We start from the raw sequence: 15,000 nt of genomic DNA, 5'->3' as shown, positions 1-15,000 counted from the left end.
GCTGTTTTCTCTGGATTTAAATAAAACTACTTTTTTTTTTAAAGGAAAATTTTCTTTGTTTGTAGTTTAAAAAGAATAAATCAGCTTATGTATATATACACACACACACACACACACACACACACACACACACACACACACACACACACACACATATACACACACACACACACACACACACAGACACACACACACACACACAGAGACACACACACACACACACACACACACACACACACACACACACACACAGAGACACACACAGACAGAGACACACACACACACACACACACACACACACACACAGAGACACACACACACACAGACACACACACAGACACACACACACACACACACACACACACACAGAGACACACACACACACACACACACACACACACACACACACACACACACACAGACACACACACACACACACACACACACACACACACACACAGAGACACACACACACAGACAGACACACACACACACACACACACACACACACACACACACAGAGACACATTATCTCTCTGTGTGTGTGTGTGTGTGTGTGTGTGTGTGTGTGTGTCTCTGTGTGTGTGTCTGTGTGTGTGTCTCTGTGTGTGTGTGTGTGTGTGTGTGTGTGTGTGTGTGTGTGTGTGTGTCTCTGTGTGTGTGTGTGTGTGTGTGTGTGTGTGTGTGTGTGTGTGTGTGTGTGTGTGTCTGTCTGTGTCTCTCTGTCTCTGTGTGTGTGTGTGTGTGTGTGTGTGTGTGTGTGTGTGTGTGTGTGTGTGTGTGTGTGTGTGTGTGTGTGTGTGTGTGTGTGTGTGTGTGTGTGTGTCTAACAAACTTCTTCCTGGCCGCTAGGTGGCGTCTCTGACCGTGACGTACACCCACAGGCTCTGTCGTTGTCTTCCCAAAACAGCCAATCAGAGCTCTCGCTTCGGCAGCGACCTGGAAACAGTTGCTATGTCATGTCAGCTTCGCCGAGGGAAGTCCTTCTCTTAATAAAATCTGATTTTTAGCAGCTAAAACTTTCGTTTTGGAGCCTGAAACTTGAACACATAAAAGCTGCAACACGGTAAGTGAGTCCGGAACACAAATACACAATAATTCTGTCTTTTTTCGGTGTTTATTCTGTCGAAGTGACGGGAGAATTAACGCAATGTGTTGCCTTGTCTGACAGTTGGGCACTTTTTAGGCTACAGTTAGTAGTTATTATACCTGATAATACAAATAACGCCTCTAAATGTGGAGATATATTAATACGTCATGTGTAAAAGTATTATTTTGGCGCTAAATTGTTGTGACAACGCCTTTTTGTGACAAAAATGGCGGCAGCGGGAAATATTGAAAATAGGAGTTAATGGAGATAAAATAAAAAGACGTTTACTTTTTGCGATTTCAACTTCGCTTTTGAACTTTATGACGCTATTTTTGTATTACAGTTTAAAGGTTTTAATGTATAACAAAGGGAGTCTTTGTCAAAATCAGATATGTTGCGTAAACGCTCATTTTAAAGGTTTTGTAACATCGGTTTATGGCAGTTTTGTAACTCGCACAGACAAAAGCTCAGCTGTTTGAAATTTCCCGCATCTTGGTCTCTGCTCGCCGTCTGATTGGCTCCGCTGCAGCGTCAGTTTAAAGAGCCGGCACGAGCTGCGTTTCTATTGGCCTGCTGCGTTCTAGCGCCAAGATTTCAATAAAAAGGGCGAGCGGACAACAGAATCCGCTTCAGTCTCTGCTCTTCGTCTGTGTTTGCTGTGCTTGTTAGTGTAGATTTCCTCTCTTTGTTTTACGCCAACTTTTAATTTAAGTTAATTTATATTTTTATTTTTCTGTCCGTGTGAACTCCAGGGTATAAAAATGCTTTCTGCTCGCTCTCCTCTCTCCGTGAAGAATGAAAACTCAGTCAGCAGTAAGATGGACAACATGTCTCTGAACAAAGAAAACACGGTAAGAAACGTTAAAATAATTTCACAAATTTGTGTTTTCGTGCCTTGTAGCCTCAGCCGATAAGTTGTAACGTTATAGCACCTTAGGACAATATGTTAATTTATCTTCTATGTGGTAACTACATTTGACAATATGCGATCAAACGTTAAAGTGTAGTTTATCTGAATGGAGCTCTGTAGCTAGCTACAGTTCAGCTTTAAGAGGAACTCCGTACGAAATCTCTGTTTTAAGTCAAATATTTGATATACAGACATCTAGTTATATACACTCCATGATGGCCGATTACACTATTACAACATATAGCCTAAGACGAAGTGTAAATTTGTTATATATTGTCTCTACATTTGATGGTGAGCGATGATATGTTGTAATTGTCGTATTTCTGAGTGAAGTCTGGAGTAGCTGCTCACTTCAGCCTGATTTTAACTAACTTTTAATGTGTTTCACTCTAACTAAATGTATACGTTTTGAGTGAAGAGTTTAGAGTAGTTTTGAGTATTTCTTGTTTCTCTTCCAGCCACCGAGCCTGAACACGACCCGCATTTTGGCGTCTAAAACCGCGCGAAAAATCTTCGACGACGCTGCGGTAAGTGAGTCCAAAATCAGCTGAAATCTTCAAGGTTTTCATCTTATTTAACAGAAACATCATCTGCAGTCATATCCAAGTCAATGATCATCAGTTCGGCTCGGTTATTGGGGTCAAATGGCGCCTAAAATGTCAGTTCTGGCGCCAAACATGAACGATCAGCTGTTAACTGTTAATGAGCTACTTCTTTAGTTTGTTAGAGATGAAATCACATTTTAGTTTCTTCTAAATGTGGATGATCAATAAGAAATGTGTGCAGACTTTAGTCATTGTTTGCTACCAAACTTTAGATTATTTTCCTCTTTAATCCTGAGCAGCAGTAAATGTCTTCATCTCAGGATAAGATGAGAAGAAACTAGTCAATAAGTGACAAACAGTAATTAGGTTAAAATGATTATTGTACAATCATCGTAAAGCAACATTAATCTGTTTAACCTAATCTTACTTTATAAACATATTGACTATGTTTAAAGGATGATAGCGTTACCTAATCTTACTTTACTTTTAACTTGTTGTCTTGCACTCTATCTTATGTTACTTTATGAACTTATATGTATATGGCATTTCTTGAAGCAGTTAAGTCCATTTTATCAATTTTTTGAAATAAGTACAACTTGACAAAGTAACTATTTAAGTCAGTTATGAGCTTTAGGCTCTTTGAATACAGATTTAACACACACATGCAGACACAGACACACACACAGTCCATTTGATCTGTTTTTCAATGTAAGTACGACTTGACAACATCTGTGATCATTACAGATCACACACACAGAGACACACCCCTATCATTCACTACAGATCACAAACACACACGCCATGTGTGCCAGGATTCTCCTTTAGACACTCAATGATTATTGATTTTTCAGTCGTCAGGTTTCTAAAATGTTTCCCAGAGACCAAGTTGACGTCTTCAAACAGTTTGTTTGAAAATCCCGACTCCTCCAAAGATAACCCACTCATTGTGGAGATATGAAGTATAATATCTGACCCACAGAAGCTGGGAATCCTCCCAGTTCCTGGTCTGATCTCTGATTTCATCCACTCAAACATGAAGACCTCTGGCTGCAGACAGAGGAGCAGTAAAGTGTGTAGTTGTGTGTTTGTGTATTTGTATTTTGAGCGTCTGGTGTGTGTGTGTCTCTCAGCCCAAAGCTGTGAAGAAGAGCAGCGAGGAAGAGGAGGAGCCGCTGCTGAAGGAAAACCCTCGTCGCTTCGTCATCTTCCCCATCCAGTACCACGACATCTGGCAGATGTACAAGAAGGCTGAGGCCTCTTTCTGGACCGCAGAGGAGGTACACACACACACCAACACACACACACAGAGACCAACACACAGAGACCAACACACACACAGAGACACACACACACACACACAGACACAGACCAACACACACACACACACACACACAGACCAACACACACACAGAGACACACACACCAACACACACACACAGACCAGCACGCATGCGCACACACACACACACACACACACACACACACACACACCTGGCAGATGTACAAGAAGGCTGAGGCCTCTTTCTGGACCGCAGAGGAGACACACACACACACACGGAGACAGGATTTAAAGACTAAAAGTAGATTTGGAGACTAAAAGTTCCTTATTGTGGCGAGCCCTAGTTTCCAGATGTGTCCATTAAATGAACTCATCCTATTGGTCGACTGAGACTTCCTGTAGTGTGGTCTCTCTGGATGATGATGATGTAACTTCCTGTTGGTGTAGGTGGATCTGTCGAAGGACGGCCAGCACTGGGAGTCTCTGAAGGACGAGGAGCGCTACTTCATCTCTCACGTGTTGGCGTTCTTCGCCGCCAGCGACGGCATCGTCAACGAGAACCTGGTGAGCAGCCCCCACATGTTACCCCCGGTTACACGTTACCCTGGTTACACGTTACCCTGGTTACACATTATCGTTTTAACTTCTCAACATGTCAACGTAGCTGATGACTCTGAGGATGTGAAGTAGATTCTGCTGAGTCATTGTTGCTTCTGAGTGGTGCCGTGATCTCTGACTAACGGCGTGTTCTCGCTGTGACCGCCAGGTGGAGCGCTTCACGCAGGAAGTGCAGGTGACGGAGGCGAGGTGTTTCTATGGTTTCCAGATCGCCATGGAGAACATCCACTCAGAGATGTACAGCCTGCTCATCAACACCTACATCAAGAAGCCAGCAGAGAGGTGAGACACACACACACACACACACTCTGACAGGACGGGTGTAGAACCAAAAGGGGGCCATGTTGTCCCAGAGTCAGTTTCCTCAGGAGATGAAGTCTTTCTGAAAGTTGATCTGAGATGTTGAACGTAGAAACGGAAACATTCAGGCTGTTTAGAGAGAGAGCTGACCTTAAAGTCCCGACTGAGAGAGAGGTCTGTGATGATGAGGAGCGCAGGGGTACGGACCTCAGCCAATGATGGTGGCTGAGTGCTGCTGCAGGCCTTCTGATTGGAGGACGAGTGGTCCACTGCCAGAAGGACAGCAGCACGAGACAGACGCTGGCCTGAACAGACGTCCTCAAACCCTCTCAGGTCTAACTGTGATCAACATGTTGTGCTGGCCTCTCTCTACCGTTAGGTAACAGATGGAGATGTTGAACTGGACCACAGCTTCAGATCATCAAACAGAAACGGGTTTAAAAGATTCCTGGAGCCTAAACCTCATTTCTCTCTTTACTCAAGTTCTCAATTTACTTCTGAATGTCTCAGACTTTAGAAAGTCTGAAATTCTACCTGGCAAGTCATGTAGTGAGAAGCATTTCTTTTGTACGAAAGATGTGTCTCAAGTCGGATACTTCTGGGAGTACACTTGCATGTAGTACGCTGTGTACTCTCTGTGTAGTACGCTGTGTACTCTCTGTGTAGTATGTGTACATTTCGACAGGGTAGTAGTGTAACGGTAAACTGCAGCTGGGTGGAGCGTCCAGCTTGTTTTCTCCCTACGGGACTAGAAAGTATTTGTATAAATGACATTTGTAAAGGTCTGATCCGCCATTTTTTAATCCTGACCGCGGCAGCCTTCTCACAATCCAGCCTCACCAGTTTGGAAGTGGGCTGGCGGTCCCCGTGGCGACCGCTCCGTAGCGGAGACGGCCGGCGTTGAGAGTGAGCTGTGTCTAGAACTGTTTTTGAAGGCAGCAGTGTGACGGTGTGTTCAATGTCCTGCAGAGAATACCTGTTCAACGCCATCGAGACGCTGCCCTGTGTGAAGAAGAAGGCCGACTGGGCCATCAACTGGATCGGCAACAAGAACGCCGGATTTGGTAAAGAGACACACACACGCACACACACACACACACACAGACTTATAGAGGCACACACACATATTCCCCACACACTAGGCTTCTAGAGTCGGTACTCGCTCTACACACACCAGACAGGAAGTGGAGCTGGTCTGGGGTCAGCTGTTGATCTCTCTGTTCTTCCTCCAGGAGAGCGAGTGGTCGCCTTCGCCGCCGTGGAGGGAATCTTCTTCTCCGGTTCCTTCGCCGCCATCTTCTGGCTGAAGAAGAGAGGCCTGATGCCCGGCCTGACCTTCTCCAACGAGCTCATCAGCAGAGACGAGGTGACGCACGCATTATTGATCAGACATTAATTATTAGACATTAATTATCAGACATTAATTATCAGACATTATTGATTAGACATTAATTATTAGACATCAGCACAGATTACTGATTTATATATCAAATAAAGTCAACGTTCAGCTGTTGTGTAGCTGTTGTTCTGGTTTCTGGTTGTGTAGCTGTTGTGTAACTGTTGTTGGTCTGGTTTCTGTGTAGCTGTTGTGTAACTGTTGTTGCCGTGGTTTCAGGGCCTCCACTGTGACTTTGCCTGTCTGATGTTCAAACACCTGGTGAAGAAACCGTCGGCAGCGACGGTCGGCGAGATCATCAGGAACGCCGTGGAGATCGAGCAGGTCGGTGGATCCTCAACGCTCTGATGACCTCAGACTATCACCACGCTGACGCAGCTAGACGCCAACATGATGATAGACTTTATGATGTCATCTTATTACACAATCACCCAACACATGGTTAACAGGGCTGGGACGATACAACTATCACACAAAATACAAAATCATATCGGGGCTTTAAGATATCAGCAGATATCATATCGTTGATAGATCATATCAGTATCACACCTGTGATTTATACCCCTGATGTTGAACTGGGTCTAAAGGTCTCCCCCCCCCCCCATCAGGAGTTCCTGACCGAGGCTCTGCCGGTGAAGCTGATTGGGATGAACTGTGAGCTGATGAAGCAGTACATTGAGTTTGTAGCCGACAGACTGATGCTGGAGCTCGGCTTCACCAAGGTAACTCCACTCAGAACCAACCAGACGGTGATTTTAAACGTAGCCGTGAGAGAGGTCTGTGATGATGAGAAGCGCAGGGGTACGGACCTCAGCCAATGATGGTGGCTGAGTGCTGCTGCAGGCCTTCTGATTGGAGGACGAGTGGTCCACTGCCAGAAGGACAGCAGCACGAGACAGACGCTGGTCTGAACAGACGTCCTCAAACCAAAAAATATTGTTTTTTAGGGCCTGAGTGTTCCTGTTGTGATATAGGGGTTGAATTTAATTCATTTTGTCTTTTTAAAAAGTCTGAAACTGGTTTCCTGTCGGCCAGAACAACCAGTCAGTGTTTAAATGTTCCTCTGTAACGTGGACCAAACTGACCAGCGTGTTGTGTGTCTGCGTTGTGCGTCCGTAGATCTACCGGGTGGAGAACCCCTTTGACTTCATGGAGAACATCTCTCTGGAGGGGAAGACCAACTTCTTTGAGAAGCGAGTGGGCGAGTACCAGAGGATGGGCGTGATGTCAGGCTCCACCGACAACACCTTCAGGCTGGACGCAGACTTCTGAGACCGAGGTGGAGCCACGCACTCTCAGAGACACGCAGACACGTGCACACTCTGCCACACATTCACACGGCGGGACAACGACCATGCCATCGCGTGCCTAAAACACAAACTCTAAACCGGGAGTAGAAAGTTCTCACGGAGTCTCTTCAAAGTGGAATCACTCCGAACTACATGTACAAACAGGTGTTTTATCTCAGGTGTTTGAATTACTATTTTATAGGGATGCACTGAATCCAGATTTTTGGGGTTCGGCTGAATACCGAGTCCCCTGGTTGAGATTCTGCTGAATCCTCGTCCCATCCTCAGTCCATGAACACAGTAAACTCATTAATGAAGTAAACAGTGACTGTCCTTCCTTTGCCGTACCTGAAGTTGCTGCATTCTGGCTTTTGTCTGTAGATTCCTTCATCACAACTCGTATTCTTCCAGATGTTTCCTACCAGATGTTGTAACAGTGGTGATGTTGTGTATAGTTTAGGGTCCTCGCCACCACCAGACTAATCAGCATTACAGATTGAACATGTAGCTGGACTTGAATGGTCTTCTTTTGACTGAAAGTTCTGCCAAACTACACTTTTTCTGCTCACCAGTTCCATTTCCACTTCCTCACAGCCTGCTGCATTGAACGCTCCACCTACGTAAACACCTTCCTGTAATCAACGGCGCCGTCATTACGGCGACCAGCGTAGCGCGTGGAGTACAAGCGTAGGGTTCGGTTCGCTGGGAAAAAATTCTACGGTTCAGCAGAAACCAGAACCCCGTCAAAAAGCCCAATATTCAGCCGAATACTAAGCTGAAACCTGGATTTGGTGCATCCCTTCTATTTTATTCCCTGTTGTTGTTGTTGTTGTTGTTGTTGTTATTATTATTAACTGAGCATTTCAGCCAATCAGAGCGCAGACGGTAAGCCCGGGATCTGCCTCCAAAACCTTATCTGGATAACTGCTGTTTTTAAAATGTTAAACTCTGCAGATAACCTGAAGAGTTTGGATGAGACCCTGTTTTTATAGTTTGTATAAAATGTGCTATATTAGTATGTTTTGTAGTGTTTTATATAATTTGTACAGTAGTTTTTTATTTGTAATAAAGTCAGATATACTGTATATATAAACGCCTCAATTCTGTTTATTACTGCATGGCCACTTTGATAAAGTTCAGTTTATCCCTCCTCCAGAAATTTTGGGTCTTCTTTCAACCGAATTTTCAAAGTAAAGTAACGTGGATGGTTCCCTACAACACTCTCCACATGTAAGATACATTATCACTTCACTACTTTCATTGAATTTGGGTGTTTTTATTCAATTTAATTAGCCTGACCAGCCAGCCCCACATCCAGATGTTGGGTGTGGGAACTCCCCATTGGCTGGGCTCAATCTGAGGGGCGGGACAAACGGTTGTCTTTCAAATTCCTTCTGCACTCAATATCAAAAGGCCGCGAAATCCTGGAGGGACTGAGAAAGTCTTAAAGGAGAATTCCGGTCAACTTCAACCCGTAGCTCTGTGTGTAAACGTGGAGTTCTGTCAGTAGTGAGAAAACTAACCCAATGGGTTGCTGCCTACACCGTGTTATCCTCCTGCTAGAGTTAGCACCCAACAGGCTTAAACCGGGCACGTTTTTAAACGTGTTTTTAGCCTCTAAACATGCTCGAAATGTCATTACAAGAGCCTCCCCATGAGCAGTGATTCCTTCTGAGTGAACCAGTGAATCTGACTGCAGTAGATGTGACAGAAAGACATAAAAGTTGTTAATCCAGCCAGTCACTGCTCATGGGGAGGCACTTGTAATGACATTTTGATCATGTTTAGAGGCTAAAAACATGTTTAAAACCTGCCCTGTTAGTAGAGGGCTGCATTGGGATTGGGTCCCGCGGGACCCAACGCAAATCTCGCGGGAGCGGGCGGTTTTAACTTTGCTGCGGGCGGCTAAAAAAACCACTGCGGGATCGGGATGTAGCCTGGAACCCCCCCACGCCAGCAGAAACCATAGATATACATATATACTGACTGAGTATATATACATACATACTGACTGAGTATATATACTGACTGAGTATATATACATACATACTGACTGAGTATATATACTGACTGAGTATATATACATACATACTGACTGAGTATATATACTGACTGAGTATATATACATACATACTGACTGAGTATATACTGTATAGGCCATCTATGAGCAGACACCAGCGTGTCTGAGCCTCCCAGGACGGGGGAGCTCCGAGCCAAGACTCCGTCCTCCCTCATCCTCGGCTCCTTCCTCCCCCTCTCTCCCTCTCCTCTCTCCCTCATCCTCGGCTCCTTCCTCCCCCTCTCTCCCTCTCCTCTCTCCCTCATCCTCGGCTCCTTCCTCCCCCTCTCTCCCTCTCCTCTCTCCCTCATCCTCGGCTCCTTCCTCCCCCTCTCTCCCTCTCCTTCTGCTCCTTCCTCCCCATCTAACAGCAGCAAGCACCTGCCTTTACCTTCATCTTCTCCCTATTAACCTATAAAATGACGTGTTTTCTCATGCGGGACGGGAGAAGACACAACATCAATGCATCTCTATTATTGTGCGGGCATAAATTCTCAGAGTTTTGCGGGAGTGTAACACATGTTGCTGGTGCGGGCGGTAATGGTCAGAAATTCGGCGGGAGCGGGATGAAGAAAACAGTCCCGCGCAGGGCTCTAGTACATAGCGCATTAGCCACAGGGTCATAAAATACACTTACAAATCTGTGATTTAGGCTAAAACGACATCAAAAGACAATCACTTAATTACAAACATAGCAGGATAAGACTTAAGACGCCGGGAAGGCCGATGTAAAAAGGTCAGTTTTGAGCCTGGCTTTGAATAATGCTAACGGGAGGATAACACGGTGTAGACAGCACCGATGGGTTTAGTATTTCACGCTACTGACAGAACTCCACATTTACACACAACAGAGCTACGGGTTGGAATTGACCAGAATTCTCCTTTTTAAAGGACATGCAGCATGTATTTCATGACTTTGTGGTAATGTCTGAAGGTCTACCATGGACTCTGTAACTTGGTTACCTTGTTTCAAGCCATTCTAGCGTGGTGTAGAAAGCCTGCAGGACTAAGCTGCTTGACTCTGATTGGCTAACAGCTAGCCAATGAGAGCCTGGCTATCAGCATCCTTTAACCAGCGCAACCAAGGGGGTCAGCTTCTCCTCGGACCGCGTAGCTCCTATGGCGCCATTCTGATGCTACCAAGCCATCAGCTCCCGTTAGCATCCCATTGACTGCCATTCATTTTGACGTCACTTTGACAGAGAATAACTTTACATCTGAAGAGTTTAAAGACTCTATTTGTCCGTTGTTTATTTCTAAAGAAACACGACAATGTATAAAAGGCTCCATTACCTTGTAGCTCACGTTATGGCTCCGTAGCAGACGTTTTTATAAAATTAGGCTAACGATTGGGTCATAACCACGAGACTTACTGTCTCATAGTAGAGGAATTACCGTATAGTACAGGAGAAGCTCTCAGGCAGTTTGGACTTCCATTAGCTGTTTAAGTTTAATTACTAATAACTATCATTTTAGTGATCAATAATTAGCCTGTGTCTATGTTATCTCCTTACATATAGCTACGCTCTCCGTCTCTGCTAGATTGGGAATGATTGAGATTTCTCTTGGCACAGCTACCAGAAGACTTCCAACTTTCAGACAGGTTGCTCACGTCACATCTACGTCTTCAAGCTCAGTTGGAGGCTGCTCAGTAACGCTCAGCCATCACCGGGAAAGAGACTTCACTGGTCTCCGTCCAGAGACACGGGACCTGCTGGTCCATTATATATACGGTCTATGAGCGCAACTGGGTGAGCTCATGAATAGTAATGAGCTCAGGCGACATGATGTCAGACTGACCAGCTGTTGTAATTGGCCTGATTTCTAGAGCAGACAGAGGAGGTAGCCGTTCATTTTCACATTCACAACACGAACACATGGACCTAAAACGAAAAACGGTTTTGTGTGGCAGGGCACCTTTTTAAATTTGACTTGGAGAATCCAGAGGGAGCCCTAAAAAAACTAGACAAAACTCAGTTTACAACCAGAGTAGGAAAGCAGCAATTATACAAATATAAAAATACACACTCACATTTCTACAGCTTTTCTGTTTGCACTGTAATCAATAATGGCCTTTATTTCACCGGCCAGTGCAGGAAAATGTTTAATTATGTCTTGAGACTGTTTATTATCATTACTTCTTAGAGTTTTAACAAAACTAAACATGTTCCCCCCTGAAGAGAGAACATGACAGATTCTATAAAGTCAAATATTCTAAATAAAAGGTAATTTACAGACTCAGATTATTATTATTATAAGTGTCTGACAACATTATGAAAGGATCCCTACAGAGATAGACCTTTAAAACCTCTTTAAGACCTTTCTGTTTAACTAGAAACAGCTCTGAAGTCGCTAGCTCTAAACCCACCAGACTCCATGTAAAAAATCAGTGCTTTTAGCGTGTATAGAGCCAACATATTCTCACATGTAAATCAGTAAACTATGTGTTTATTTCAACCAAAACTAGAGTTGTGATGGTTGTAAAAGTGGAAAGACGACCCAAAACGTCTTTTAATAGTTTTATTTTGTTTCTATCCACTTTAAATGAAGTGTGTTTTACGTTGCTAAAAGTACTGTTTATTTACATGGAATCTGGTGGGTTTAGCGAACGCTAAACTGGAAGTGGCAGACAAACATGAAGTTGCAGTATTACCACACTATAAACACTCAACATGGGAGAATCCCTAAAAATTATTATGATTATATTAGAGTCGGGTGGAGGTAAATCAGTCATCATTGGAATCATAAGACTTGAATTGACCTCCTTCCAAAAACGGCTGCAGTCTAGTAAGGAGCGGTCAGCTACGTCATCACGCCGTACTGCAATCTGTATTAAATATTTAATTATAAAGAATAAACTTATTCAATCTGTAAAAAGTAGAAATTAAGTACGTAGTTTAGCTACATTTGTGTCGATTAAAAAGGGAACCTTTTAACCTATTTCCGGTTTTGTTTCATCCTTGTATTTTATTAGCCGTGCTGGACGTTAACTAAGGAAGTAAACAAAAGTTCGGACTAGCTTCACGTTTCTGCTTTTCTGCTCCGAAAATGTCTGCAACTACCCCGAGACAGACGTTTTTAAACCCGGTAAGATACTTTCTGTCTTTATCTTAGGTCCATTAATCGTCATCAATTCATTTTTTATATGTGTCATTAACGTTTAATTGACTTATTATTGAGGATTTAGCCGCTGAGTAGGCAAGCTAGCATCTATGCTATGCTAAGCGCTCAATTTACATTCGTTGTATCCGCTGCGCAGTGTCATAAATATTTAATAATGTGACAGTGTCTTTATATAACGTGTCTTAAAAAAAAACTTACCTCAATTTGATAGTACTCCTGGTGAATTCGGCACATATCTCATCCATTAAATAACTTTTATTTCAGTAAAATGTGCCGCTGAAAGGTATGTTACAGACTGCTATCTTCCGCACTGCGTCTGACGGACTCGTAAATTATACTTAATTTGATCTGCAATTGGATCAATATGGGAGTGGATCATGTATGCCGAATTAAAAAGAGCTTCTTTATAGTTTGTTTAACGACTTGGGTTAAGTCATTTTGTTCGTAAGTATGTAGGAAACGCAATGAAAATATTAAAATATGCATAATTTCTAATGGATTTTGGTGTCGATGAAAGATGTAGATGTTCTATAGGCTTCTTTCTCTCGTTTAGTTTATTCCTGCCGTTAACATGTAGACCTGTACAATAACTACACTAACTGTCTAAATGACTGATAGAACAACGAGCTTTGACATTGGTCCAGTATTACAGTTTTTCCTAAATTGCTGAAACACTAAATCAGAATCAGAAAGGGCTTTATTGCCAAGTACGTTTTTTAACACATGCAAGGAATTTTTTTTGGTGTTGTTGGTGCACGTCACACATTCTCTAGATGGAATATTAAATAATACAAGTATAGGTATAAACAATATAAGTATCAGTATATGTACACAGTATGTATTCAATTAAAAAATAAAGATATAAATAAAGAGCAAAGAGCATTACAGCAGAGAGAGAACAGTGGCATGAGGAGCCAGAGGTGGGGTGTGGAGAGAGTCAGGGGGGGTCCAGGCCTTGTTGAGAAGGCTAGTGGTGGAGGGGAGAAAGCTGTTCATGTGACGTGAGGTTTTGGTCCTGATGGACCTCATCCTCCTGCCAGAGGGGAGTGTCCGGGGTGGGAGGGGTCGGCCACAATCTTTCCAGCTCGCTTCAGAGTCCTGGTGGCGTATAGGTCCTGGAGCGGTGGCAGATTGCACCAATCACCTTCTCAGCTGACCGAATGACACGCTGCAGCCTGCCCTTGTCCTTGGCAGCGATAGCAGCGTACCAGATGGTGATGGAGGATGTGAGGATGGACTCAATGATGGCTGTGTAGAAGTGCACCATCATCGTCTTTGGCAGGTTGAATTCCTTCAGCTGCTGCAGGAAGTACATCCTCCCATTGGCTGAACAAAGTTCTCAGTTTCCTGAACTCATTTAGCTTGTTGTGCAGTCTGTTGTCAATACCTTAAACCATTTCACATGGTGGTAAAACCCAATTTGCAGATCTCACTTAGACGTTTCAGCAAAAACTCAAAACACATTCTGCGTTCTAATGAAGAGATTTTCAACAGGGGGTCCGGGACCCCTAGGGGGGTCCTCAGAGTCAATGTAGGGGGTCCGGGACCCCTAGGGGGTCCTCAGAGTCAATGCAGGGGGTCCGGGACCCCTAGGGGGGTCCCCAGAGTCAATGTAGGGGGTCCGGGACCCCTAGGGGGGTCCCTAGAGTCAATGTAGGGGGTCCGGGATCCCTAGGGGGGTCTTCAGAGTCAATGTAGGGGGTCCGGGACCCCTAGGGGGTCCTCAGAGTCAATGCAGGGGGTCCGGGACCCCTAGGGGGGTCCCCAGAGTCAATGTAGGGGGTCCGGGACCCCTAGGGGGGTCCCCAGAGTCAATGTAGGGGGTCCGGGATCCCTAGGGGGGGTCTTTAGAGTCAATGTAGGGGGTCCGGGACCCCTAGGGGGTCCTCAGAGTCAATGCAGGGGGTCCGGGACCCCTAGGGGGGTCCTCAGAGTCAATGCAGGGGGTCCGGGACCCCTAGGGGGGGTCCTCAGAGTCAATGCAGGGGGTCCGGGACCCCTAGGGGGGGTCCTCAGGGTCAATGCAGGGGGTCCGGGATCCCTAGGGGGGTCCTCAGAGTCAATGCAGGGGGTCCGGGACCCCTAGGGGGGTCCTCAGAGTCAAAGCAGGGGGTCTGGCAAATTATTGTTGGATGGTTTAAACAAAACGGAAAATCCATCGTCATTAAATGTCTGAAATATACATTAACGTGAATCCATCATGCTATATAGGCTTCATGGCCTACAGCTGAGGTAGCCATTATGTAAGTTAAGCTGTGGGATTTACTGTGCCACATTTTAACATTAAAACATGATGTGTAAATATACGAATATGCCAACAATTTGTATTTGAAAAGCTTAGTATTGTACACATCATAAAAAGGTAAGTGTAAAGGCTTTAGGCCGCCATAC

General features: G+C 44.5%; 2 protein-coding genes and 2 non-coding genes across 7 annotated transcripts in view; all 4 read left to right on the top strand.

Moving 5' to 3' along the window:
- LOC116061527 (ribonucleoside-diphosphate reductase subunit M2) overlaps positions 1 to 7,709 on the top strand; it is a 28,308-nt gene extending 20,599 nt beyond the window's left edge. For 2 of the 3 annotated variants that reach the window (XM_031315796.2, XM_035995103.1), the window contains 10 exons: positions 1,843 to 1,941; positions 2,459 to 2,527; positions 3,676 to 3,822; positions 4,272 to 4,388; positions 4,591 to 4,724; positions 5,712 to 5,806; positions 5,975 to 6,108; positions 6,358 to 6,462; positions 6,747 to 6,860; positions 7,258 to 7,709. In XM_031315796.2, the coding sequence (XP_031171656.1) occupies positions 1,852 to 1,941; positions 2,459 to 2,527; positions 3,676 to 3,822; positions 4,272 to 4,388; positions 4,591 to 4,724; positions 5,712 to 5,806; positions 5,975 to 6,108; positions 6,358 to 6,462; positions 6,747 to 6,860; positions 7,258 to 7,410 (1,158 nt within the window). In that variant the 5' untranslated portion in view covers positions 1,843 to 1,851 and the 3' untranslated portion in view covers positions 7,411 to 7,709. Of the gene's footprint in view, positions 1 to 955; positions 1,067 to 1,842; positions 1,942 to 2,458; positions 2,528 to 3,675; positions 3,823 to 4,271; positions 4,389 to 4,590; positions 4,725 to 5,711; positions 5,807 to 5,974; positions 6,109 to 6,357; positions 6,463 to 6,746; positions 6,861 to 7,257 lie in introns of those variants that run through there. The other variant, XM_031315789.2, reaches the window with a different exon arrangement.
- Positions 4,918 to 5,056, top strand: LOC116061923. Its single transcript, XR_004107850.2, has one exon. It is a non-coding gene; the product is annotated as a small nucleolar RNA SNORD94 (small nucleolar RNA).
- On the top strand, positions 6,916 to 7,054 carry LOC116061904. The gene has a single exon (XR_004107841.1). It is a non-coding gene; the product is annotated as a small nucleolar RNA SNORD94 (small nucleolar RNA).
- Positions 7,710 to 12,372: 4,663 nt separating the features above from the next.
- The window catches only part of LOC116061572 (galectin-8-like), a 13,796-nt gene continuing 11,168 nt past the window's right edge, over positions 12,373 to 15,000 (top strand). Inside the window, exon 1 of one of the 2 annotated variants that reach the window (XM_031315868.2) lies at positions 12,373 to 12,573. In XM_031315868.2, coding sequence (XP_031171728.1) covers positions 12,535 to 12,573 — 39 coding nt within the window. In that variant the 5' untranslated portion in view covers positions 12,373 to 12,534. The remainder of the gene's footprint in view (positions 12,574 to 15,000) is intronic. The other variant, XM_031315858.2, reaches the window with a different exon arrangement.

The sequence above is a fragment of the Sander lucioperca genome, chromosome 19 (genome assembly GCF_008315115.2).
Source record: "Sander lucioperca isolate FBNREF2018 chromosome 19, SLUC_FBN_1.2, whole genome shotgun sequence".
Taxonomy (NCBI): domain Eukaryota; kingdom Metazoa; phylum Chordata; class Actinopteri; order Perciformes; family Percidae; genus Sander; species Sander lucioperca.
Note: the sequence above shows the minus strand (reverse complement) of the source record. Positions and strands in the feature narration are given on the sequence as shown.